Source organism: Lepidochelys kempii, chromosome 7 (genome assembly GCF_965140285.1).
Source record: "Lepidochelys kempii isolate rLepKem1 chromosome 7, rLepKem1.hap1, whole genome shotgun sequence".
In the NCBI taxonomy this organism is placed as follows: Eukaryota; Metazoa; Chordata; order Testudines; family Cheloniidae; genus Lepidochelys; species Lepidochelys kempii.
In genome coordinates, this window is record NC_136386.1 from 81,033,692 (window position 1) to 81,060,872 (window position 27,181).

The window sequence follows — 27,181 nt, forward strand, 5'->3', positions numbered from 1 at the left end:
AAGAGGGTGGTGAAACACTGGAATGCGTTACCTAGGGAGGTGGTAGAATCTCCTTCCTTAGAGATTTTTAAGGTCAGGCTTGACAAAGCCCTGGCTGGGATTATTTAACTGGGAATTGGTCCTGCTTTGAGCAGGGGGTTGGACTAGATGACCTTCTGGGGTCCCTTCCAACCCTGATATTCTATGATTCTATGATTCTATTTGAATTCTGCACAGAGGTTTGGTCTACACTAATTACATCAGTGGCTACATGAGAATGCTGCTTCCACCTAAGTGGACACCTACTGACATAACTCCACCTCCATAAGAAGTGTAGCGCTAATGTTGCTGTAATTAAAGTGATGCCCTGTCCATGTAGAAACTGCATTACTTACATTGACTGTTGGGGTCATTCTTCTCATTTTCAGGGCAGTTTCTGTCTCAGAGCAGCAGGGGGCTCACAGCTGGAGCCATGACACTGACAAGAAAGTCAATTTCACTCCTGGTAGGCTAGGTGCTGTGAAATTGAGCCTGCCCTGGGCTCAGAGCTTGAGCTATCACCCAGGATGGGTAGGGAGCACCCACTGTCAGCTCTATGTGGCTGACAGTGCCCCACACTCAGCTGTAGGTTCCCCACAATGCCCCGTTTAAGTTGGTACAAGTGCTCCTGGTGAAGACACACCACCAGCAGCAGGGTTGTGGGGACACCAACAGCTGATTGAATTACTGTGGTGGCTGTACGTCAACCTAAATTAAGTTGACCTAATTTTGTAGTGTAAACAAGTCCTGACTATAGTGTCTCTTTCACTATAGAGGAGAGGTGGGCAAACTACAACCTGTGGGCCACATCCGGCCCGCAGGAACTGCCTGGCCCCTGAGCTCCTGGTCTGGGAGGCTAGCCCCCCACCCCTCCCCCGCAGTTTCTCCTCTTCCGGAGCCACGCCGCCACAAGGGCAGCACTCTGGGCGGCAGGGCTGCCGATCATGCAGGGCAGCATGGCAGTGTGTCTGGCTCCAGCCGGGCGGCACGGCTGCCAGACATGCTGCTCTGAGCTACATACGAAGGGGGCCGGGGCTGGGGGGTTGGATAAGGGGCAGGAGACCCCGGGGGGCAGCCAGGGGACAGGGAGTGGTTGGATAGGGCAGAAGTTCTGGGGGTGGGGGTCAGAGGACAGGGAACGGGGGGGTTGGATAGGTGTGGGAGTCCTGGGGGGCCTAACAGGGGTCAGGGGTGTGGATGGGGTCGGGCAGTCAGGGGACAGGGAGTGGATGGTGGGGAGGTGTCCCGGGAGGGGGCAGTCAGGGGACAAGGAGCAGAGGGGGTTGGATGGGTCAGGAGTTCTAAGGGGGGCAGTCAGTGGGCGGAAAGTGGGAGGGGCAGATAGGGGGCGGGAGCCAGGCTGTTGGGGAGGCACAGCCTTTCCTACCCAGCCCTCCATACAGTTTTGGAACCCTGATGTGGCCCTCGGGCCAAAAAGTTTGCCCACCCCTGGTCTTGCAGATTGCAATCCTGATTCTCTGTTGACTTACTCCTTCTGTAGTCATTAACATGTTGTTGATGTGGTGGTAAATAACTACACAAGGTGTAAGGCAGTGGAAAATCAGGCCCAGGAATGTCAGGAAGCAGTGAAGGGAGGAGGACTCAGCCAGCTGGTCACCACTGCAGTAGCCAAGAGACACACCTCCATGAAGTGAGAGGGGAAAAACAGAGCAGCTAGTCTGGTCCATGTCAACTCAGAAGAGGTAACGGACAAGGAAGAAGAGGAAATGGGCTAAATTTATGCCACTCCTGTTACAGATGAGATTCTTAATGGCTCTGATGACACAGATAGTATCGATGCTGAGAAGCAATAATAATACCCAACACACAACTAACTGATGCATATCACAGCATCTGAAAGACTGAAACTTTTATTATGAGTCATTTTATCATTTGCTATGTCATTGCATCAGCTTTATAACATCTTCACTCACTGCATCCCCAGCAATCTTGGTTTCTTCTCATTTATGGATATGAAAGTGGAAGGTAACAGTGTTTGACTTCAGGAAATTAAAGCTTCTCAATAACCGTATTAGTCATCAGTGCCACTTTCTACTATTATTGAACCTGTAGCTATCGTCATATTCTGAGAACAAAATAACCAAACAGGAAACAATTGTGCTCACCCTTCAATTTTACTGAGACTGGAATTTTTAATGACATTATTTGCATTCAGCTTTCATCTGTTCATCAGGTGACATTTTTTAACTATTAATTTGCCATTTATATCTAAAAAGCTCTGGGACTATCAGCATGTTCCCAGTTTCATATACGTTTTTTCATTTGTGCCAGGATTACAGAGCTACAATGTGAATGGTATTAACGGTATTTTATTTTGCATAACACAAAAATAACTCCACCGTTGTATGGCAACTATTGGCCAAAGAATTATCTGATACAATAATCATAATATTTAGGTAAGGTTTCCTTGGCAGCTGCTAACCACATGGTAACTGAGCTAGTGATAGCATAGTTTCCCTGTATAAGCACAGAGACAGGAGACATCTTTGTCTCTGTTGATCTGGGTTAACCTACCCTGAACCTCCCAAATATTCATGGGTTTTAGGGAGGCTTCACACTTTCTCTTCTGCATGGCCCCCCTCAAATCTCTCCCATTTGAAGAGATGGTAGGCAGGAAACTTCAGGGGATGATCTGGATCCAAGAAATTAAAAGAACAGTCAATATTTATGTATATATTCTGCAGTAACTTAACTTTGCTGCTGTAAAGTTAGCTGGCCACCCAAGAAACAAAACGCCTTCAAGCCACAAATCCATTTTAGCACTATCATTATATCCTATATGTAGGTTATACAGTGTTAAAAATTTGTAACATTGCCCAAAGAATCAAAGTGTTTCATGTTAATTGTTGCTCATGTTAAAACTTAATGAGCCTGATTTTCCACTATCTCATTTAGTCACTAACACCAGTGCAAAACATTACCAAGTCGGAACTCTCCAATTATTTACACTTGTTTTGCACGCACTGTGCATAGGTCTGAATGACTACACAATGTGCAAGGCAGTGGAGTATCAGGCCCAAAATATCTAATTTAGAAATATACACAGCTGTATTTAAAATTCATTGTCATTCAGATTTGGGAGATTATTTTTTAATACCATGAGTTCTTCATCCTGCAAGAAATATATATGCACAATACATTCTTATATGTTTAATGCGGACAGAAAAGCCATCTGATTGTATACTAAAGAAGAACACAGGAAACTGATATAAAACACTGGACCACTTTATGCATATAATTGTTACTTATGCTAATACTGAATAAAGATAGTGGCTGGCCCTCAAAATTCTTCCACCTAAAATACTTATACAAAGTGTGATAACAGATCAGTATTACAAAGCCACATAACTGAACATTCAAATAATGGTGAACAGGCACAAGATACAAACAAGTTTTAACCATGGACAAAAAATACTGCACTGTTGAGCAGACAATTCCATGCTGTCATGTGTCTTGGGCTCGCACTTTATATTTCGTAGTTTCTGAACTTCCTCAGAAGCTCTGAAGGGGCATCACCTGACCAGCGGAAACGCAAGTGCAAGCAATTTGAATCTAAAAATCCTATGAAAAAAGAAAAAAAGGGAGAGGAAATGAATTATTACAAAGAAACATTTAAAACTGATTAGGCTAAAGTAGTTATAGTGTTGTTGTAGCTGTGTCAGTAGCAGGATATCAGAGAGAAAATGTGTGCGAGGTAGTATCTTTTATTGGACTCTCTCTCGCCAACAGAAATTGGTCCAATAAAAGATATTACCTCACCCACTTTGGCTAAAGTAGGTCTTGATTATTGTGACTGAAATATAAGTCAAATGTAGGTCTTTAGCATGAAGTTTCAATCCTTGGTCGGGATGGAGAGGGAGGAGGAGAGAGAGAACGTCTGAACAAAGGTGTCATCTGAACAAAAACTATTAACAAACTGATCAAATATGGGCAACATTCATTCTCTCTGAAGCACCTAGCACTGGCCACTGTCAGAAGACAGGTTTCAGAGCAGCAGCCGCGTTAGTCTGTATCCGCAAAAAAAAAAGGAGGATTTGAGGCACCTTAGAGACTAACAAATTTATTTGAGCATAAGCTTTCATGAGCTACAGCTCACTTCATTGGATGCATTCAGTGGAAAATACAGTGGGGAGATTTATATACACAGAGAACATGAAACAATGGACATTACCATACACACTGTAAGGAGAGTGATCAAAATCCAGGACACGAGTGGTATAAAACTGGGCCCTAATTGAGATAGCTAGTTAAATTAAGAGCCTACAGCTATTGGAATCCTTAGTATTGCAATTTGCACCTCTCAGGCCCTGATTTTCAAAACTGTACATATGCAGTTACTTGAATGTGAAGTCATCTTAGTTATACTCTATGCATACAAGTGGCCAACTGCATGAGCGATCACATTAATTGTACTCACAGTTCTGAAAATCATGTTCTCTGTCTAATATTCTTACATGTGCACAGCAAGTAATAAGACATATGCAAATGTACAGGAAACTAAGGAAATGGGAATTATTGAAAAAATTATGTAGTCACCCATTTCTTATCCAGTTTATCCTTTAAGGACCAATCCTGAATATCATACTCAAGCAAATCTTCCACTTAATTAGATGGGAGTTTTCCATGACTAAAAAGTTCAGTAAAAATGTCTAAACACTGAAATCTGTCACATCACTGTTCCACTTACTTGGAGAGTCTGGACTCTTTGGTGATTGTGGCTTCTCACCAAAAGTCTCAGCATCGTCTTGTTCCCTTCTCTCATCTGACAATCCATCTTTACTGTTTTCAGCCTGTTGGGCCCAAGTGTCATTAGTTATGTTGTTGCTATTATTTAGCTCAGGTGCTTCCAGCATTGGCTCTTTTTTACTTCTGACAGCCCAGTGCATTGACTAAATAAATCAAAAAATAACAAATGGACAAATCTAAGTTGTACATTAAATTTTAAACATAACATAGGCTAGTTTTCTACTTTAAAGGAGTCAGTGTGCAGTTACTCAGGTTTATTCTTTTTAACTAACAGAAGTATGCTCTAGGACAGGGGTTCTCAACCTTTTCCTTTCGGAGCCTCTCCCCCCCGCCCCCAACATGCTATAAAAACTCCATGGCCCACCTGTGCCACAATAACTGGTTTTCTGCATATAAAAGTCAGGGCCAGTGTTAGGGGGTAGCAAGCAGGACAATTGCCTGGGGCCCCATGCCACAGGGCCCCCCAGGAAGCTACATTGCTCAAGCTTCAGCTTCATCCCTGGGTGGCAGGGCTCAGGGCCCCAGGATTCACACTCATGTGGTGGGGTTTCGGGTTTCTACCCTGGGTCCCAGCAAGTTTAATGCTGGCCCTGCTTGGCAGACCCCCTGAAACCTGCTCTCGCCCCCCCCCCCCCCCCCCCCGCAGGGGACCCTGGACCCCTGGTTGAGAACCACTACTCTAGAATGCTTTCTGGAAATTACAGATCATTAGGAAAATGAAATTGAATTTTGGAATTAACAGTTGAGTAGTTTGGGTGATGTTCATCTATAGTTAAATTTGGATGGGGATAAAGGAGGACAAGTGGAGATGCAGCAAATAATTCTAAGGTATTAATATATTTTGCCCACCATCTGCTCAGTAAAATTTTCAAGAGCACCTATGAGATTTAGAAGCTTATTTCCATTTTCAAAAGTCACACAAGCATTTCAGAGCTTAGCCACTTTTGAAAATGGGACTTAAGCATTTCTGGAAGTGTTACCTAGGTCTAACTCCCACTGCAGTCAATGGAAATACTCCTATTGACTTTAACTGGAACTGAATCAAGCTTGGAGGGACTGATCCTCCAATCCTTATGTATGGTGCTTTATAGGCAAATGATCTCAGACATTTTTTCACATTTGTTTGCAGGACAATTTGTTTGCTCACCTCTAGTAGGGCCCAATTGTGCATGGTACTGTATATTCTCAATTCACATTCATTTTAATTGAATTGAGGGTGATCGTGATATTGCACGATTGGGACCTAGTAGATGTATGCAAAAAAAAATTTCCCACCAGCAAAATTAGTGGAAAAATCCTGAGAACATCTGTTTGCAAAGCACCAAGCATATCAACAGCTTTATATACATATATTCATTCAAGCATACATAATTTTTAAAAAAAGTGTAGGTTTTCCTCAACTTACAAGGAAAACTTAAAGATAGTCTTTCATGGATACAGTTTTCTTTCCAGAGGTTGGGGCAGAGGGGGTGTCTGCACAAGACCTTTCAAGGAAAATGGTGATATTTTGCTCTCTGCTTCGTTAAAAAAAGAGAAAAAGCAGCCACACCAGGTGAAATCCTAGATCCACTGAAGTCAATGGCAAAATTTCCTCCTCTTGGTGGATCTAAATCCTGGTTTTCTTCTGGCCCTTTCAGACACTCCACCAAGTCTCTGATGGATGAATAAAGTAACTTGTACTGTTGCTGAGCCAACTGGTCTTCCTAGGATGGAGCTGAATTACAATTACTGTGGGGGGGTGAAAACCTTTTGTAGTGATAATCAAGGTGGGCCATTTCTAGCAGTTGACAAGAACGGGACATTCCTGAAGGTGTTCCTGGCTTTATTGATTTTGTTCTGGATGTCCTGGCTTGTTCCACTGTCCTGGCTGATGGTGCTGTCCAAGTATGTGAATGTTTCTGCATTAGTGAGAACTTAATCCTCTATCCATACTGGTGACGGTGATATTAAAGGTCATGATATATGTCTTATTGTGGTTGATTTTCAGTCCACTTTGCTAGCTGAAAGAGTTGAGTCGAGTTGTTTTTTCTTGTATATGGTGTTGGGTATGTGATAGGAGAGCGACATCATCTGCAAAGTCCAAGTCTTCAAGGGATGCCTTTTGGCATGTCTTCTGTTGTACACCACATTACCTAGTCGATGGCAATGTTGAAGAGGGTTGCAGACATGACACACCCCTGATGTACTCCTGTTTTGACTTCAAAACTGAGCTCACTTGTGATCAACACTGCATGTAAAGTTGAAATAGAAGCTTTTGATGACACTGATTATAGGAAAAGGAATTCTATATGCCGGCAGAATGTACCATAGTCTGGTCCTGAAATGCTATCAAAAGCCTTCTCAAAGTCTATGAAATTTATGTAAAGTTGCCATTGCCATTCTAAGCACTGTTCTATTATGCTTTGTAGAGTGAAGATCTGGTCTGTGGATCTGCGCCCTTTCTGAAAACCAGCTTGCTCTTTTCTGAGAACGCTATCAGCTGCCTCTGATATACGCTGAACTATGATCTTACACAATACTTTGCTTGGCACAGATAAAAGTGTGATACCACGCCAGTTATTACAATCACTGAGAGTTCCTTTCTTTGGTGTCTTCACTATAACTCCATTGGTCCACTCATCTGGCACTTTTCCCCTTTTCCAGACTGATGTAAGTAGAGGGACCAGGACAGATGCTGCTAATTCTGACATTTAGAGGCTTGTAAATTATGCTGGAAAGATCTCCCACACTGTATTACTCCATGTTATTCGAAGTTACACACTGATCATAAAAACAATGTTTAAAAAGCTTCACTCACTGTACAAAAATAAATTTGCATGTACACCTACACTAATGTAATTGTGTGTTATGTAATCATAAATGAATGCCATCTACTGCTACTATAAACCACTATATTTCTACCTGTTTTCCTAGCTTGCATTCCAGGAAGATGGTTTAAAAAAATCACGAATAGCTACATATAATTAGCCGGAAATAAAGTTTGTGGAAAAAACATCTAAGGTGCCTGAACACAATAAATTAATACCTCTGATACCTGGCAGTCACATCAAAGACAAAATATCAAAACTTCTAAATAGTGTGGTTTGCTCAGACATAATTAGCATCTTCCAGATTATTTATCTTCATAGAGTATATCTTCTCAAAATGAATTGCTGTACTCAGTGTTCAGGGCAGTGGTGACATCAACAGAATTAATACACAGCAATGACTCACTCATTTTCACAAGCATCAATAAAAATATAAATCAACAGAAGTTGATATAGACTAGAAAGTAAACAAAAATCTGTTCTGAAAAATAAAGAAATGACCAGAAAGGATCATTTGTTTATGAACTAGAAAAATATTTATGTAAATATCATTTATCATGATTATTTATTAGGTCAGAATCTATCAACTGTTAGGAAAAACAACTGGTTATATTACAGATATACAGGTATTTCCAGTTTGTCATATAAATCCTCACAGCCAACAGGAAAAAACCATAACAACTTCAGATACTATGGGATTACATTTTTTGTTGGTATGCTGGTTACATCAAAAATCTATTCAATATTCTCATTAAAGAAATTACTGAAGATTTATTTTCCTAGGATGAAATCCTGGCCCCACTGAAGTCAATGACAGTATGCCATTGACTTTAATGAGGCCAGGATTTCACTCCCAGTAATCATTCTAAAAACTAACTTAAAATATACCACGAGTCTTTTATCATAGTACATTCCTTTGATTAACCTAGATCATATAGCCACTTTCAATCCCAAGTAAATTATTTTTAAATGACTGAAGTTTTTTGAAATGTTGAGAAAGTTGCTATGGGACTAACAGAAATACAAGATAAAACCTATATTGTCCCTGAGAACAAAAACAGCTATCAGAGTTTTGTCACGTATGTGTTCATAAATGTCTATATCAGCTGACTGCCTTCCAGTTTGTGGCATTTGTTTTTTTTATGAATTCAGGGGTATTTTTCTGCACTCTTGTTACATATTGCTATGCAGCAATTTTGGGGGAGTATTTCTGGTCACACAGCAGCACCGTTTCTAATTAGTGTCCTTTCCTCCATCAGATCAACACTGGGAAACTGATTAAAAAACAATAGAAGGCTGATATAATGAACAGTCCTCAATCTCTGACCCATCCTGTCTTGCCCATGGGAGAATTTCCCTTCCCATAGACCTACCTAATCTCCTAATGCTAATGTATACCCAGGAAATTTAGGTAAACAAAAAACAACCGTTTTTATGGAGTTGCTCAGAGCCTCCCACTGCTGGAATGGAATGGTAATTTTGCTTCGTCGCCAGTAATCATAACAAGCTCGACTCTCTTCGTTAGTAAGAATCTCCTTAGCCTGCTGCAGCTTCTGAAAATTCTCCACTAAAACACAAACCAAAAGGATGTTACATCAAATACTTATTTTTAAATAAATTAATTCCTCTGTGGAACAGGAATGACCAATAAATAGCTATGTAACAGCAATACAGGTTGGGGCAGAAAAAGAGAATAAAAGAGTGATGAAGGGATGTGGCAGTTCTGCTCACTGCTTTGAGGAAGTCTTAGCTGACTCAACAGTAACACCTTTAGTGGACAATTGATGCCCTCTTTCAGATGAACAATTCAATGCAAATGTCAAAATGTGGATCCTTTTTGTCTCTTGGTTTAGAAGCTTTATACACTTGAGGGCTATCAAAATTATGTGGTATTCAAAGCAAAACACATGAGGTGTCACCCCATTTAAAAACCAACATTGCAATAGCATGACAGCATTTCACACGGAACACAGTATGATCCAAAGCAGCAAGGAAGTTAGAGCAGAACATACCACCAAGGGACAGTAAGAAGGAAGCATAATTACATTATATGAGCAGCAAGCAGAAGAATCTTAACATAGCATAGTACAGATTAGCTAACGGCATTGCTTAACCTCACAAATTTTGTGGGTATAATAAGATATTAACTTAAATTCCAGATTGTGTGAATAAGATCTCTCATTTCTCTTGCAGGAGTAAAAATTCTTTAGAAAATGGTTGTTAAGGATGCAGCTGTGTGTTACTATTTGTGTAAAGGTTACAAATTTACATTTTATCTATGAGTCACCCTTATTAGAGTGGCTTACTATTATTATTCATAGTAGAGTCTTCTTTTGAAATATGCTGAACTCAAACACTAACCAAAGCTGATAAGCATAAATCAAACAACACACAGGATTTTTTTTCTTAATTCTGTTTCTTTTTTCCGGTGTGACCAATTTTGGGGGGATAAAAAGCAGTCTGGTTTGATAATTATTTTTAATACGTGGAATTGAAATGAATCAGACAAATTAAATGTTTACTCTACTGTGAAAATGTAAGGCATTTAGTAGACTGTTCAAGTAAATGAAGCATAAACTGTTTGCTCTTAATACATAAGACTGCTCCACTATTTGGGTCTTGGGCTCCCTTTTTTAAAAGTGATTTATTTTTACTTCAATTTAACACTAAAAATTACAAGCAATGGACCAGATTTGAATCTCACTTATGCCCCTGCCTCCTCACTGAAGTCAATGGGGTAGCCTCAGTTTGTTTACAGAAGAATTTGGTCCTGTTATCCAGTTGCTCTTTCAAGCATGTTTAAATATATTTTGGAAAGTAGGATTTAAGATCATTTTGTAAAAGGTGGACTCTTCAACAGATTTTGGAGGGATCCGTCTCTGGCTCTCTCAAAATGAAGAATCACACTCCATTTTATTTTTTATTCCCCCATCAATTTGATGGGGGCCTTGACTCATTTCAGAAAGCCAAAAAGAGCTAAGTGCAACTTAATATCACTCTCAAGACATCTGAAGGTGTCAGTGGACAGTGAATACTCTTTCATCCTCTTGGGTGTAGTGCCTCTACTATTCCGGGAGAAGGGTGCAAGCAAGAATCCCGAACTTTAATCTCCTGTGTGGTTGCTACCACACTATGTTTGTCAGTGTGCCTCCAATTAAACTGAGAGAAAATTTGTATAGGTATTTTTGTGCATTAACTGAAATGGAACATTTGATTTAGTTATTCTGCAATAATACTTTCAAAGGGCTTTAAGAACTCAGTAGTCTATAGCTGAGAATATTTTAAACTGGGAGAAGAGGTCCTGCTTCTGCTCCCCTTCCTCATATGGGCTGGAATTTTCAAAGGGGCCTAAGGGAGTGGAAATTTCAAAAGGATTTTGGGTGCCTAATTTCCTTAAACCACTCTGAAAATCCCAGTCATCATGTAGTCCCTCACTCTAAGAATAGTCCCACTGATTTCAATATGAGTAGCAGAAGGCAGAATCAGCCTCAAAGTTTTTGGGTGGAGTATCAGAAATGTGCATCACAGAGCACTGTCTTGTTATAACTGGTTTAATACAAACATGTCCAATATTAAGTGTTGCACTCTGTCATCAAATTAATCTTTGTTTTGGGAGTTTTTCCATGTACTATAATTTCCATGATCTGGGCCTATGATGTTTGTACACACAGATGCACTAGTTCAGTGTTCAACAACAAATCAACACATTTGGTGATACATGGAAACTTAATGAAGAGTAGGGAATGATCACCTTCAATATACTGTTTATCTTATTTTTTTCTGTGCATTTTGTATAGACATAAAAAAGGCCAGAGTAAGTATTCAAATTGTTTGTGGTCATTGATGACAGTGACCCTGTTGGCTATGGATAGATAAATCTGTCTCAGAGTATCCGTTTTTTCCTCAAGGCACTGCTATGGGGGCCAGGTTACACCTCTGCCCCGATGTAACACTACCCAATATAACATGAATTTGGATATAACGTGGTAAAGCAGCGCTTCGGGACGGCGGGGCTGCACGCTCCGGTGGATCAAAGCAAGTTCAATATAATGCGGCTTCACCTATAACGCGGTAAGATTTTTTGACTCCCGAGGACAGCGTTATATCAGGGTAGAGGTGTATTTGCGTGACTGACAGCATTTCCACAATTTCTGATGTTTGTTGTTGGTCTGCGGAGAGCTGGCCTGTCACATGGTGCTGGGTCCTCCTTATTTCCAGCTGCTAACTTACATTAAAAAAAGCTAAAATACATTAAATATTTTCCTAATGTTACTTTTCATGTGAGCAATTATTGTAGTTAACCCAAATATGTCATTTGATTCCCACTTGGAGAGGAGATAGTGCATGCAATCATGCATGGGAGGGGATGTGGTCCACAAGACAATCTCTGGTTTAAAATGTGCATCATCCTATAAAAAATTTGACAACTCCTGGACTAGATAATCTAACAATTGTCTTCATGTTCTAATATCCATGATTATGTAAGCATTACAGCAAAATATTAAGGCTTGACATTTAAGAGAGTACATTCCATATCTGTAAAAATTATAGAATATTAAAATGGGAAACAGTATTTACTGATGGCTTTTAGGCTGCATTCAATGCCTTAATTATAATTTAAGACAATAGATTGTTTTTAAATAGGAAAGACTACATACCAGCTTTAGGGTTTCCAGGATGTTTGTCAGGGTGACACTCAAGGGCTTTAACCTTAAACTCTGCAAGAATTTGTTCAACCTAAATAGAATATCAACATTTAAAATACATAAATACATACACACATACAAAGGTTTTGGAGATTGGGCTTTTGGGCGGGGGGAAACTGGGAGGAGGGGTGTTAGCTCCCTTGATTTTACAAGATCCTGTATAATCAAAATATATAACAAGAACCATCTGACAGCTGTGTCGCTAATTTAATTTTGTTCTCTGTACTCCCGTCTTTACCCTTTTCTTCATGAACATATATTTTTCCATAGCTGTACGCTTTGGTTTTCAGAAAACTATAAGTAAAGGTTCACACTTGCAAGACTTGTGGGGAGGTGGATTAACTATGCTGACAGGAGAATTCATTAAAGTGCTACAGCAGCGCAGCTATATCGGTGCAGCTGTGCCAATGCAGCATTTTAATGATAGTTCAACTCTTAAGAAACAGGCTGACTAACGATTCATTCAGCAACAAACTGGAATTGGGGACCAATTTAAGGCTTTTAGCGCATCCTCAACTGAGCTCCAGGCAGCTAAAACATGCTATACCAGTGAAACTCAAACTCTGATAACATCTTGTAGCAAGTTACTATTTAACCATATATATATTCTGAGTAATTATATATATATATATATATAATTACTAATTACTCAGTTTGGCAGTTTGTGAAAATCCCTAGCCCACCCCTTCATTCCCTTTAACAACTGAGAATTATTGAGAATTAAGAATTATGTGATTTTATTTTAAAGCAAAGTATTGTGTCATTCAACTAGTCAGTCCAATTTCACTGAGCAAGTTGCCTGAAAAACAACAGACAGCTATGGTGCTTTTACAGATTTTACACTTTGCATTGTTGCACTCTATTACTCTTTGTAGGTATACACATTAGTATGGTGTCTTCAGTTTTTAAATCTAATAAATTATGAATTTTAAAAAAACCAGCAATTACATACAGATTGTTGGAACTAGGTACTCAGCAGAGAGACTAGTTACCAATACATCTCTAAAAACTATTTATATGCAGGGATTTTAAATGACACTGTTTACAGTAACATTACTTTTTGAAAATGTCATCTCATTACTTTTCAGACCTAAATATAACATGAATTATTAATATAAAAAATAAGATAATAAAAATAAGCTAAGGAAAAATATCAAGATACAGAAAGAGAGTAATAGATTTTACCAAGTAAGGAGTCTGGGACTCCTCTAAACTGAAATAAGAAATACTTCCTGATGTAGGAGGCTATAGATTTGACCATCCCTTTCTCTCAAACCTGCAGATTCATGAGATGCAAGGGGCTTCTTGATGGAAGCTCTTTGCTGCACTGCCCTGTCATGCCTCTGCCCCCTTCAGTTCCTCCACTCCCTTGAGGATTGATACTGCAAAGGGCTGAGTACGCTGGGCCTGATCCAGCAAAGCACATAGTCAACTTTAACTACATGAGCAATTCCACTGAAATGAATGGAACTACTCATGTGCTCAAGTGCTTTGCTAAATTGGAATCAGAGTACTCAGCATCTTTCAGGATCAAGGCCCAAGCTGGGATCTGCAGGAGTAGGCTTGCCACTGTACATGCATGAAAGAGAAAGCACAGGAGCCTATATTGCTATAAATATTTAAACCATATTTTCAATAAGTTTTCATTAGGTGACAATTTTATTATACAAATTATATTTTAAATCTTGAAAATATTGCCATGTTTTAAAAATACAAAAAAATATGTTTTTCCTATAGGCATGTAACAGTGGTACTCAAAAGCGTCACACTCTCACATATACAAGTCATACTCACAGGGCAACAGTAAACAAAGAGTATTGGTTGCTTCTCTGAATAAATAATATGTAACAGATTACTTTTCAGAACCAGTAAGCAGTTATTACAACACATTATTTTTCACTTCAAAGTAACTTTAAAAAGGGTTTACAGTATGTGCTTGAAATATGCATCTCTTCCTAAGACTATAAAACAGAATTAATGCATTAACTTTTTTCATCTGTTAAAAAAAAAAGCTGGAAAAAAGCTAAAATAAAAAAAATTAGTACTGCCACCTGCTGGGATGTATTAAAATTCCTCTCAAAAAATACTTAAACTTGTTTTCAATAATAGATTAAGAATTCTATATTTTTCTGATTATATTTACAAATGTATTTAGGTGCATATCAAGGACTTTTGTCTATATTAGTGATAACACATTGGTAGAGTATTTAATTACATTTGCAGAACAAAGCATTTAACCCATATATATTAACAATTGTAGCAGAAATATTAGAAAGCAAAAAGCCTAACACCCAGTATTACTTCAATTGACACAGAAGCTAGTTTTAAAATTTTAGCATGTTCCTGAATGTACATAATTAGAAAATGTAATTTAGGACAACTTTAGGAAGTAGAGGAACTCTTGTTTTAGTTACAATCATCCAACAGCTTTTGAGATAGATTTTATCCTAAGGTATGAGATGACATGCAACTGCTACCCAAGTGAGTGTAGAAAACTAGCATTTGAACATCAGTATTTTGGGATAGGACAGGAGGGGCTAGGGTGGGGTTTGTTTGTTTTAAACACATTCATATTTTTCTCCCAAGCAATGGCTATATATTTCCAAAAGTGATACATGATTATCTTAGAAACTGAATATCATTACCAATTACTGACAAAGAGGAGAACATTTTCACCTTTCTTATACTAGTTGCACTGACAATACTTATCTGCTGCCACCTTTTAAGAACATCAATATATTGTGTAACAGCCTACAATTAATATTTTACAAGTGTTTCAAAGTGCATTCTGACATCACAATGGAACTAACTTAATAAACAAAATATTATTTACATTAAAAATAAGCTATTCAAGATGTTAAAATACAGCTTGTATTATAGAGCATCTTTACTATGAACTATATTCTAAAAGCTTAATTGTGTCAAAGAAATCAGTTACTGAGATTAATAGAGGAAGAGAAATTCAAAGGTATTATGTAGGTAAGAGAGCAGGTACATGTTGCATTTCAAATAATCATACATTCACAGATAAACATTAACTTCAAACTCCCCTTGAAAACATACAAACCCAAAACAAACTATCATTAACATGGCAAAGAAAACAGAATTATTGTTTTACCGTGGATAGTTCATCACATCCTAGCAAGATGTAATAATCTTCCATATCATCCAGATTGCAGTTCAAAATTGCATCCATTTGGACTAGTCAAACAGCTTTTTTCCCCAACAGCTGATGCGCACCAAGAGGAAAGTATAAACTATCAATAGAAAGCTTATAGGATTGTTTAAATGTAGTTCAGGGAAAACTGCTTTTTGCAGTCTGGTTTAGGGCTCCCTACAGTGCTTTTTAATACACTGAGATGTCATCTGAGATTCCTGAATTCTCTGTTTGTCATTGGTTCTTTACAGGAGGACTGTAACATTGCACAACCCTGGTGTCTGCAATGTTCTCTGGGATTTGTAGTTTTCAAGGTAATTTAAATATTATTCAACTGTATGATCTGCCTCTTCAGACTGAAAAGCATTCAGGATACCAAATAAAATCTCACTATCATTTTAGGCCTGGATCATGCTATGATTTATGCATAGGCTTAATTTTAAGCAGGAGTACTTCTGCTGATTTCAGTGAGACTATGTACATGCTTAAGTGTTTTGCTGGAGTGGGCCCTAAATCTCCTAAAACAAATTTTTCTTCTGCTATAAATTGTAAATTTTGCCTCAATTTTAGCAAGGCAAAAACATGCATCAAGCATGGAAAACCATAGCAATTACTTTAAATTATGATCACAGGATTGCTAACTTTCTCAGAATGAAATCCCAGACCCATTGAATTCATTAAGAGTTTTGCCACTGACTTCAGTAGGGCCAGGATTTCATCTTGATATTTCTCAGAACACACAGGCTAGAAAAATTAATTAACTACCATCGCATTCACAGTTTTAGGCTTTTTTGTGTCAATTCTGTATTCCATAATGTTAAGACTCTTTGAAGACAATATGAAGTACTCACTCTTTGATTATGGTGACTGTTGGGACTTTCTGATTTCTCAAGAGTGAGTAATAAAGAGATTCTTGGTGGAGATCTTTAAACCTCTAATTGAGAATATCTTGCAAGTTGTGTTTCTTGGGAGTTAAATGCATATACTTTTCTTTTAACCCATTTTACTGTCAAGTGTTATTAAATTCTTCAGGTTTAAAATATGATTAATGATCAAGGCCTCCATCTGACAAAGACTCACAGATATGTGCCCAACTTTATACATGTAATAAGGCCCATTGATTTCATATGTAAAATTAAGCATGTGATAGAATCATAGATTATTAGGGTTGGAAGAGACCTCAGGATAGGGTGACCAGACAGCAAGTGTGAAAAATCGGGACAGGGTGGGGGAGTAATAGGAGCCTATATAAGAAAAAGACCCAAAAATCAGGACTGTCCCTATAAAATTGGGACATCTGGTCACCTTACCTCGGGAGGTCATCTAGTCCAACCCCCTGCTCAAAGCTGGACCAACCCCAACTAAATCATCCAAGCTGGGCCTTAGAAACCTCTAGAGATGGAGATTCCACCACCTCCCTAGGTAACCCATTCCAGTGCCTCACCATCTGCTACTGAAATACTGTAGTTTTTCTTTATATCAAACCTAGACCTCGCCCACTGCAACTTGAGACCATTGCTCCTTGTTCTGTCATCTGCCACCACTGAGAGCAGCCTAGCTCCATCCTATTTGGAACCCCCCTTCAGATAGTTGAAGGCTGTTATCAAATCCCCCTTCACTCTTCTCTTCTGCAGACTAAATAACCCCAGTTCCCTCAGCCTCTCCTCATAAGTCATGTGCCCCAGCCCCCAATCATTTTCATTGACCTCCACTGGACTCTCTATATAAGCATGAGTCTTTGCAAGATTGGGTGAACTAAGAACCTCATTTTTCTTTTTTTGTTTCATTTGTCCCTTTTTCTGTAAGAACTTTGTATCCCAAGATGTTTAATGGCATTAAATATTGCTTTTAAAACACACAATTGCTGTGAAATAAATTAATGTAGTCATTATTTTATGTACTTTGTTTTTGCATATGGTTCCTTAGTAGGCTTAGCAGCCCATGCTAGAAATGTAAATATAAATGTCTAGGTAGAGGATGGCAAAGGATCCAGAGGCAGGTTTAGTGTTGTTTATGAAACCTTAACTACGATTTCTGCCCTTGCGAATGGTATTTTATAACTATAGAAGTAAAATTGTCATACTATAAATTAATAGATGTTCTTCTACAACCATAACTTACTAAAGGTGGTTTTATTGTTAGAGTTTCCTGAGGTTTTTATTGTATATTCAGAAAGTTTATTAGGATAGAGAATTGTAGATATGGTATAGAGAGAAGGAAATATTAATTCAGTTACAACACAACATTAATTTCAAATCATGAATCAATACTGAAAACATTTGAGTGTGTTAAAATCACAAATATGGCTCCTCAGGAGAAGTCTGAAAACTCTATCTGCTTTGTTTTTTGGTTTTTTAAAAATAGTTGGAAGAAATCAACAGTTCTGAAAAATTGCTTCCCAGTTCCCAAATGAAGGATGTAGAGCAGGGGTTCTCAACCTTTTTCTTTCTGAGGCACTCCAACATACTATAAAAACTCCATGGCCCACCTGTGCCACAAGAACTGTTTTTCTGAATATAAAAAGCAGGGCCGGCATTAAGGGGTAGCAAGCAGGGCAATTGCCCAGGGCCCTATGCCACAGTGGGCCCTGCATAGCTAAGCTGCTCAGGCTTCAGCTTCAGGCCCTGGTGGTGGGGCTCGGAGAAGTGGAGCTTTGCCTTTCTGTCCTGGGCCCCAGTGGGTCAAGTGCTGGCACTGCTTGGCGGACCCCCTGAAACCTGCTCACCGCCCGTCAGGGGGCCTCAGACCCCTGGTTGAGAACTGCTGATGTAGAGAACCAAACAGTAATAATAAAGAAAAGGCTCTCTTGGTGAAAATCTTTAGTAAATGTTTAAATATGGAATGCTGCACACATTAGTAATTATTGAGGACTAACTGTGCAATCTGTGAGGGGCAATGCATAGGTGCAGTAGCGCCCGGAAACCATCACGCCACAGAAAAAGCACCCTCTCTCTCAAGTTTCCACTGTGAACAGTAATTTACAGCATCTCTTTATAAACCTGTAGCATACTTCCCACCATCATACTGACCAACAACATTTTCAAATTAATTTAAAGGAGAGTTGTGGTAGTACTCAATTTACTAATAAAGCCTAAAGAGAAGCTGATTAGGGGCTGCAGAGAGCCATGTAAGATGGGGGGCTATAGATTTTCCCCCTACACCTGACCCTCCTCCTCCCCTCTCAGGCACTCCCTCCCCATTTAGCATGATCATCGCAGTGGCCCATAAGCCCCTACACCCATCCCCTTCAAATCTAAGTGAGGTTGCAACTAGGTGCACAGGGTCACAGCGGCACTCAGGTTTGGTTTGGCTTGGCCTGGCCAAAAGTACCCAATAGCTTTATGCTGGAGATAACATTTATTGGTTGTAAACAGCAATCTCCCTGACATAATGGGAGACTTGATCAATATGCCCATCCTGTGACCTGTCAGTTCTGCTGGTCAGCACATTGGGGTCAGGAGACAGCTATGACTCTACCTACTCCTGCCTGACTCACTTCTACCTTAGGGGATGTCTGCTTCTGATGCGCAGCTTCCAGCTGCTCTGAGTTTCCTTATATAACTACTCATTTTGCAGCCATGTATGGGGGTGGGGGAAAATCCTTACTCTCACCCTCTCCCCATATGGCTACATTAGAGATAGGTATAATCTACCCCTTTAAGATAGTTCATCCTAACATATTAACACACATACATATAGGTGGAAATATCCCACTCAGGATAAGTAGTATCTTACTCGACAAGTAGTCCCAGATTTCAGTAGGGCTACTCCTGGAGTAAGGTACTACTCAACATAAGTAAGGATGGCAGAATCTGTCCCAGGGATAATGAATAAAAAGGATATGAAAGAGGAAAATATTGTTAAGATGTACACAGTGTTATCTGAAAGAGAAACAACACAGACCAGGAAATGGCAAGATCTAAATGAAGTTTTGCCATTCAGTTACAAAATGTTACCTACAAATCTGTTTACACTTCTAAATAAGTGTACATATTTAGCACAGATGACGAAGTCTCATATTTGTAATTCTGTACTCGCCACTTACGAACAGAATGTTATCTCCAATATTGTTTACACAGTATTACTTATACGTGAATTAACAGGGTCCAATCCTGGTTCCAGTGAATGCAATGAGAGTTTTGCCATGATTTGGCCTTTCATGCACAAACAAGAAAATCTAGTATGTGTAATTCCGTACTTTGTAGTTTCCAAATAGTTTATTTCCATTCATTTACCAAATAAGACTCGTGAACTGAGCCTGTCTCAGGAAATACTGAACTTCAGTGGCTATTTTTCTTAAAGAAGGAGCAGCGGAGGAGGAGGAGGAGGACTGGAATCTTTAACTGTGGATATATTTAAAACAAACCAAAAAAACCCAAAACAAGGCACAAGAAGTGTGATATGAAAGAATTTTTAATGTCATGCACTGTATTTGCTAGCTTTAATTTTGTATTGCCTTTATTTACATATTTTCTCTGTGTTTTGGTTGCCCTCATATGGTAGAGAACTTCCACAGTAACTGTATGAAGTTTGATCACTTTCACTGACTTTAGGTCGAAGTGTGTTTACAAAATATAGCCCAGATTCAGGAAAGGCTATCTATTCAGGATAGTATTTAAGCACATGCTTCAAGTTAGTGATGTCCTGAATAGGGATGGATTTAAGTACATTCTTTCCTGAATCAGAACCAACGATTTCTGTAGGACTACTCACACACAAATACTTAACTTTACACAGAAGGACTGTGACCTAAATTTGGATTTAGGAACCTAATTTTTTGCACCCATTTTTTGAATGTAGCCTTAGAACCTAAGTGTCCTTGAATATGTCAGACACTTGTTCCACTCAAACACTAAGGTCTTGTCTTACACACAAATATGCTCCAATATAACTGCTCTAGTTTTAATTCTTTTAAAATATACTAGACAAGCCCTGTACAGCTATTTTCCCCCTTATTATTTCAACTAAATTTAAATATGACTAAAACAAAATAGGAGTCTCTTAATCCAAAATAAGAGTGTCCACACACAAGCATGCACCAAAATAAAAAGGTATGAATTAAAACAGATTTAGTTATTTCGGTACATGTAACAAGTCCTTAGTCAAGGGAATGTAAAATTTTGGAAAGGACCCATTTCTCAGTTTTCTGAAAAATGACAGGGGGAAAATAATCTTTAGAGCATGAGAAACCCTTTTTCTTTCTAAGACAACTCAAATGACCAATTGGAATTCTACCTGAGTTACACCCAGAAAGGTCACTTTTCAGGCTAAGGAGGAACAGGAGAAATTTTGGCTTAAAGTTTATTTTTTTAAAACTGATCTTTAACAACACCTGAAAACAAAAGGCCAGATTCTAGGTGCCCAACCCAGGAGTTGTAATTGTCTTATTTAGTAAAAATTAATGTTTACGTTAACATAGATATTCTATTAATAGCTTGTGATATTAGGCAGTAATATATGTGCATGCGTGTGTGTACATATTTTAAACAAACTCTATTTCTGTTTACAATCACAAAGATTAACTATATCAACCTTCACCGCCTAGATTTAGCCATTTACATGAAGACTACTATGGGCCAATACCAGAATGGAGGGAGCCAGGCTGCTGGAAAAATGCAATGCTGCGTCTTTAAAAATTCAGGAGTTGATTTTTCAAAAGCAAACACTGTTTGCATCGTATCAGTCTTCAGCTCATTTCACAAACAGCTAAACAAACTGGAAGATGACGTCAAGCCACTGATTTGATCACCATTTGCTGACTCCTCTGTACAGGTTTTGGTTTTATATAGATTAACATTTGCAGAAGGAAAATACAAAGAAGAAATACTTTAACATTTCAGAATATATATAATACATTTTAAAGTAACAAATCAACAGCAACAGCGGTTTTTAAGGTGCCCTTCACAGTGGTATCTCTGTTGTGCCCAAGCATTGTGCAACAATTAAAGATAGCACTGACTGTGTTTTCAATTACAATATTCTCACAGCCTCTGTTCTATTTCAACTGTGATTAACCAAACCCCAGCTGTCCAAATTTTACAAGTGTGCCCCAAACCCAAAATTTTGTTTTTCCAAAATTCTGATTATCTGAATTTCAGATATTCTGAACACAGGGCATCTGTCTATGGAAATATATAAACAAAAATACACATGCACAATGCAATTTGAATCTGTGCATGCTTACCCTCATAGTCTAAGAACTGAAGAGGCTTTCACCTGTAGAGACAAGAACAAAGTTAACATAGACACAATATCATGTATCCACACAAATATACAGTGTAAAGTCTGTTATAATTTAATTTATAAATATTTGCATTGCGGAAGAACAGAGAGTTTCCAGTAAGGGATCGGGTCTCCAGTATGCTAGGTCTGTAAACACATCTTGAAAAAAAAAAAGTTCCTAATCCAAAAAGCCTTCAAACTAAGGCTCTGATTCAGAGAAGTGTTTCTATTCAGGAAGGGCACTAAAGCACATGCTTAACTTAAACGTATGCTTAAAGTCACACTGTAGTGAAGCTAACTATAAGAGCTTTCCTGAATTAAAATGACTTAAGCACATGCTACATTGCTTTCCTGAATTGGTGCCTAAGCAAAGATGGAAAAATAATTTTGCTACTGAACATCCAACGGTCGTTCACAACCTAGTACTAGGAGCGATCCTCCTATGTACAGCTATCCAAAAAAAAAAAAAAAAAAGACATCAGATCATGAAAACTCAAAACACCAGCTTCTGTAACCAACGTAGGGTAGCAACCAAGTAGTGCAATGCAATAGTGTATGTATTTTTGCATAATGGTAGGAACCAGGGTAAAGTGGCACATATCACCAGAACAAATCCCTACTCTTACAAAATAAATTATGAGCTCTTTAATGTGTGACATCTCCATTGTTAAGTTCTGGTCTGCAAAATTCACACAGAAAACTGCAGGGAACTCAGTTTATATATCCTATTGATGCAGGTCTGAGACATCAGATATTTGAAGATCTAATATTTTAGACCACTAAGCGTCTCCTTATATAGAAACAAAGATCCACTAGATGATCATAATTGTCCCTTCTGACCTTAGTATCTATGAATCTATGAATCCACTAATATTCTAAGTAACTTTTCTCTCATGTTCTTCTTCTATCTGCTTCCCACTCTCTCTCTCGCACCAGAAAATGTCAATTAGTAGTATCACCTCCAAGATTGGGCTGCATTATGGTAGACACCATACCAACATAGTAAGAAACAGTTCCTGCCCTGAGGAACTCAATCTAAATAGACAAGGCAGACAAAGGGTGGCCAGGGAGACGAACAGAGTGGTGAAATAGTTTGCCCAAGGTCACAGAACAGGTTGGCGGCAAAGCTGGGAATAGAATCCAGGTATCTTGAGTCCCAGTCCAGTGTCCTAGCTTCTCGCCTACAATTATTGGCATCAGAATCTTAATGGGACCCAACAGCTGGACAATGTAGTATGAACTTAGGATCATGAACATAGACATTCTGGTTGCTAACTTGCCCTTGTTAGAAAAAGTTGGCTTGTAAAACGCAAACAAGAAGTAGAGGTAAAAATGTCATTTCCCTGTTGTTCCCCCTACACTGCTTTGAATTCAGATAGCAGGATTTTGCACAGAATCCAATAAGTAAGATAAAGGAAGTGGGTTTAGTTAGGACAGAACAGCTATTTAATAACATTCATGTCCCTAGGTGATATGGGAGTAAAATTGAAGTAAATCTGTTGTCTATGTTGCTGTCAGCATTTATTATTTGTATTATCACAGCGTCTAGGAGCCCTAGTCAAGGACCAAGTCCCCACTGTGCTAGGCACTGTACAAACTGCTCTTGGGGGAATTCTGCATCAAAAAATTAATAATTCTGCATAATTCTGCATATTTTATTTGTCAACATAACACAATATAATCACACCAGTTTCAATTATTTTGATCATTTATTTCAAAATACCTATCGGCAAGTATGTCTAACAATACAGACAACAAAAAAGATTCAGAAAATGTTTTTTAACAAATAGATTCCTTACTAGAAATATTAATACAGAACTTTGAGTAATAATTCATTTAAACTACAATACAGAACCATATTTCCCGCACCCTCCAAAAGCAGTGCAAAGGCTGGGGGGAGGTCAGGAGTAATGAAGCAGCTGAGGGAGAGGGAAATAATTGCTGGGAAGGAGCCTGGGTGTGAACTTGGAGGGTTGTTGGGTATGGGGGGGGGGGAAGTGTGGAACAGGTTTTGGGGGGAGGGACTGCTAGGGAGCTTCCCCCATGCAGACCCTTGCTGATCCCTAGCCTCTCCCATTCAGTCAGGCACATGTGTCCCTCCATCCCCACTCAGACACCTATTCCCCCCCATCCCCATGTGTCCTTGCACCCCCTGTCCATATGTGTCCCTCCACCTCCACTCAGACACCCACTCTCCCATACTCATGTGGCCCTGCACCCCCTCTCCTTATGCATCTCTGTGCCCACACTCAGCCAGCCCCCGTCCCTATGTGTCTCTGCACCTCCTCCCCCATCACCATGTGGCCCCACACCTCCCTGCCCGCTGTGGCCTTATGCCTCCAGTCCTATTTAGCCCCTGCCCTAGTCTGTCCTCCCTCACTAGCCCTTATGAACCCCTGTCTGACCCCCCCAGCAGCCCCATAACCCCTGTCTCCTGACCTGGCCCAACAGGCACTGTGAAAAAGGCAGGCTCTTTCTCTTCCCTAGCTGACTGGGAACTGCTGCTGTGTTCTAGTGCCACAGTACCCTCTGGTGGACAAAAGGCAGAACTGCGGCAACTTTTCAGCAGCAGCTTTTTTCTGCACAAAAATTAAAAATGTGCAGCTCATTATGTACGCATAACACTTCAGGGGGAAAAATTAGTGGGTGCTCTGCACCCACTGGCAGCCAAGCTCCGTGCCCCCCTGCCTCGCCTCACCTTCTCCCCCGCCTCCTCCCAGCACACCGAGTCTCTGCTCCTCCCTTCCAGCCCTTGCCACTGCCAAACAGCTGTAGCAAGTGCCAGGAGGGAGCGGGAACATGGCGCTCTCAAGGGAAGAGGCAGGGAAGAGGCGGGGCTGGGGCAGAGATTTGGGCAAGGAGTCAAATACGGTCAAGGAAGGGGCAGGGACTTTGGGGAAGGGGTTGGAATGGTGGCAGGAGGGGGCGCAGTTGGGGCAGGGACTTTGGGGAAGGGGTTGGAATGAGGGCGGGAGGGGGCAGGGCAAGGGTGGAGTTGGGGTGGGGCCAGGGCAGAGGGGGGGGTTGAGCACCCACCAGTTCCAGAAGAAGCTGGCTCTTATGCTAAGCACTTTAGTAAAGACCACCTAACCCCCCCGGTGGTTGCATAACCGACAGAAGAATTATTCTATCAACCTAGCTACTGCTGCTCAGGAAGGTGGATTACCTACATCAATAGAAAACCTCTTTCCATCAACCTAGGAATTGTCTACACTATGGGCATTATAGCTATGCTATGCCACATAATGTAGACACGCCCAACGTACACCAATAGCAATATCTGTTACTATTTGGAGATGGCCATTCCACTGCCTTTTGAACAGTGTAACATTTAATAGTGTTGCCAGCTCATGATTTTATAACAAGACTCATAATACTTGGTCATCTCCTGCAGATATATTGCGAGAATCTTAACTTTCATTTAAAAAAAAATTAAGTGAATTTCTAGCCCTAAAGAATGCAGAGAAAGGGTTGAAAACATGAGGCTCAAAAGCAAAAGGCAAATTAAAATTTAATAAATTTGGGCTTTTTTAAAGTCTCATTTTTAAGCCATTTCAGATTTTTGAATACTTGTGGTTGGCAGTAATGTGTAATATCTCCATTTCTCTCTTCCCATCTCCAACCTGGCTGCTCAGACAGGAGTGATTTCCTTTTTCTCCTACTCTGATGGGATTAAAAAAAAACAAACAGGAATCCCAGTGATTTTAGGCTTGTCTACACAAACTGGTTCCAGTTTAATTAAAAGGTGTGTTTTTAAACTGATTTAGTTAAACCTGTGCAAGTTTTCACATGCATACATACTTCTTTCTATTTAAAGGTGGCTTATCTGGGGTTTAGTTTAAATCATGCAAAACACAGATTAAGTTAAACAGAACTACTCATCTGAACTAAGCATCTAAAATATAAACTTCCATTGATTTAACTAAATTAGTTTTAACACGCACCATTCGTTAAAATGGTACAGCCCTCCTCACCGGAGCTGAGATCTTTGGGTTGCTCCCTGTCCTTCCAAGGAACACAACCCAGCCCCTCTAACCTACTATATGTGTGACCCTTTCCTCTTTCCATGTAATCCCACCCGTACATTTAGCTACTGCCCCGTCCATGCCCTTATTGCACGGCCTCCTTCCTCAAGCCCCGCGCCCTTCACGAAACCACAGCGCCTCAGCTGCTCACCCCTCCAATGGCCCCACCTCAGACCCGCCCGCGTCCGCTCCCCTCACATAACGCCTTGCACGCGCAACGGCCAAGGCTTGTGGGTGGCTGGGAGGTAGGTCACGTGAGGGGGAGAACCGGGGAGGGCATCTACTTGGTGCGCTAGGCCCGAGTACAGGGTCACGTGACGGCGGCACCCCCCACCCCACCTTCCCTCACGTGACCCGGTTTGTTGTTGTTGCGGCCTCCGCGGAGAGGGTGTCCGCGTGGGCGGTGGCGAGGTCACGTGCAGGGTTTAAATCTCTCCCTGGAGGGAGGGGGGGTCGGGAAAGGGGCGCTGTTGCGCCGGACTGGGGGAGGCGGCGGTTGCTGCTCCAAGATGGCGGATGAGGAGACTCTGCTCCTCCAACCGCGTAGCGGCCTCTGCGCTGCTGCCGAGAGTGCCGAGCCCCTACCTAAGCGCCAGCGCCTGGACTCGGAAGGCGGTGGCGGGCGGGGCTCGGGGAAGGGCCCAGGCCCAGAACGAGGAGATGGGACGGCGCCCACCTCGGGCTCCGCGGCTGGGGCGGCGGCGAGGCTGCAGGCGGAGGTAGCGGCGGCGGCGGACTGGAGTGGCGCGGAGAACGGGGCCGGGCTGCGGGGCCTGCCCCGCGAGGAGCCGCCCCCGCAGCAGCAGGAGGAGGGGGCGGAGACGGCGCCCAGTGGAGACGCGGTGGAGACGGCCATTGGCTGCAGACGGTCGCAGTGCTCACACGGGGCGGCCGACGCGGCTGCCCTGCATCCCGGTGAGGATCCTTGGCCTGCCCTCGCAGTGGGGAGCGGTACCCTTCCTGCCCCCTCCCGTTGCCTGGGGCAGTGCTGTCCCCGCCCTCAATCGCTGCGTACGGCCAGGCGGGCCTAGCCTAGCACTGCCTGCTCACTGGGGAGGCGGGGACGCTTCGAGCCTCCTCTGCTTTTGTGTGACACTAGTCAGCGATATCCGCACCCCCCACACACGCACCTGGGGGGACGAGCAACCTGCCCACGCCATCTGCCACGCCCATTCGGGGCCGGGGGCGTAATTAGCCGTCTTCCCCGGCCTGGAGAGGTGCAGTTAATCTCCAGCCTCTCCTAGCCTCCAAGTGTAACACAGCCTGGGCTTGCTGAGAAGCAAATGAATTCCTCAACCGCCACTGAATCACCTGCTAAACACAGGTGTTGGGTGGCGGGAAGGTCAAGCGTCATGAACTCCCTCCGTGATTGGAGGTACAGAGAGGAGCCAGCCATGCTTAGCATCCTATCCTTTTGCATTGCTTATTCAGTTGTATAATTGCTACCAAACCTTATTAAGGATAGTGGTGCTAAGTTCT

General features: G+C 41.0%; 2 protein-coding genes across 12 annotated transcripts in view; one reads left to right on the plus strand and one right to left on the minus strand.

The window, feature by feature from the left end:
• Positions 1–2,134: 2,134 nt before the first annotated feature.
• DNAJC12 (DnaJ heat shock protein family (Hsp40) member C12) lies at positions 2,135–26,961 on the minus strand. 8 transcript variants are annotated; one of them, XM_073353461.2, is made up of 6 exons: positions 26,833–26,961; positions 21,640–21,671; positions 12,251–12,329; positions 9,020–9,159; positions 4,727–4,928; positions 2,135–3,600 (listed from the first exon to the last, which is right to left on the minus strand). In XM_073353461.2, exons 2-6 carry the CDS (start codon positions 21,643–21,645, stop codon positions 3,506–3,508), a joined length of 522 nt encoding a protein of 173 aa, XP_073209562.1. In that variant the 5' UTR covers positions 21,646–21,671; positions 26,833–26,961; the 3' UTR covers positions 2,135–3,505. The 8 variants fall into 8 exon arrangements, with proteins under 8 accessions (XP_073209562.1, XP_073209558.1, XP_073209560.1 ...); XM_073353457.2 differs by lacking the exon at positions 26,833–26,961 and adding an exon at positions 25,652–26,765; XM_073353459.2 differs by lacking the exon at positions 26,833–26,961 and adding an exon at positions 26,288–26,764.
• Positions 26,143–27,181, plus strand: part of SIRT1 (sirtuin 1) — a 28,256-nt gene continuing 27,217 nt past the window's right edge. The window contains exon 1 of one of the 4 annotated variants that reach the window (XM_073353453.1): positions 26,143–26,617. In XM_073353453.1, the coding sequence (XP_073209554.1) occupies positions 26,212–26,617 (406 nt within the window). In that variant the 5' untranslated portion in view covers positions 26,143–26,211. The remainder of the gene's footprint in view (positions 26,618–27,181) is intronic. The other 3 variants (XM_073353451.2, XM_073353452.2, XM_073353450.1) reach the window with 3 other exon arrangements.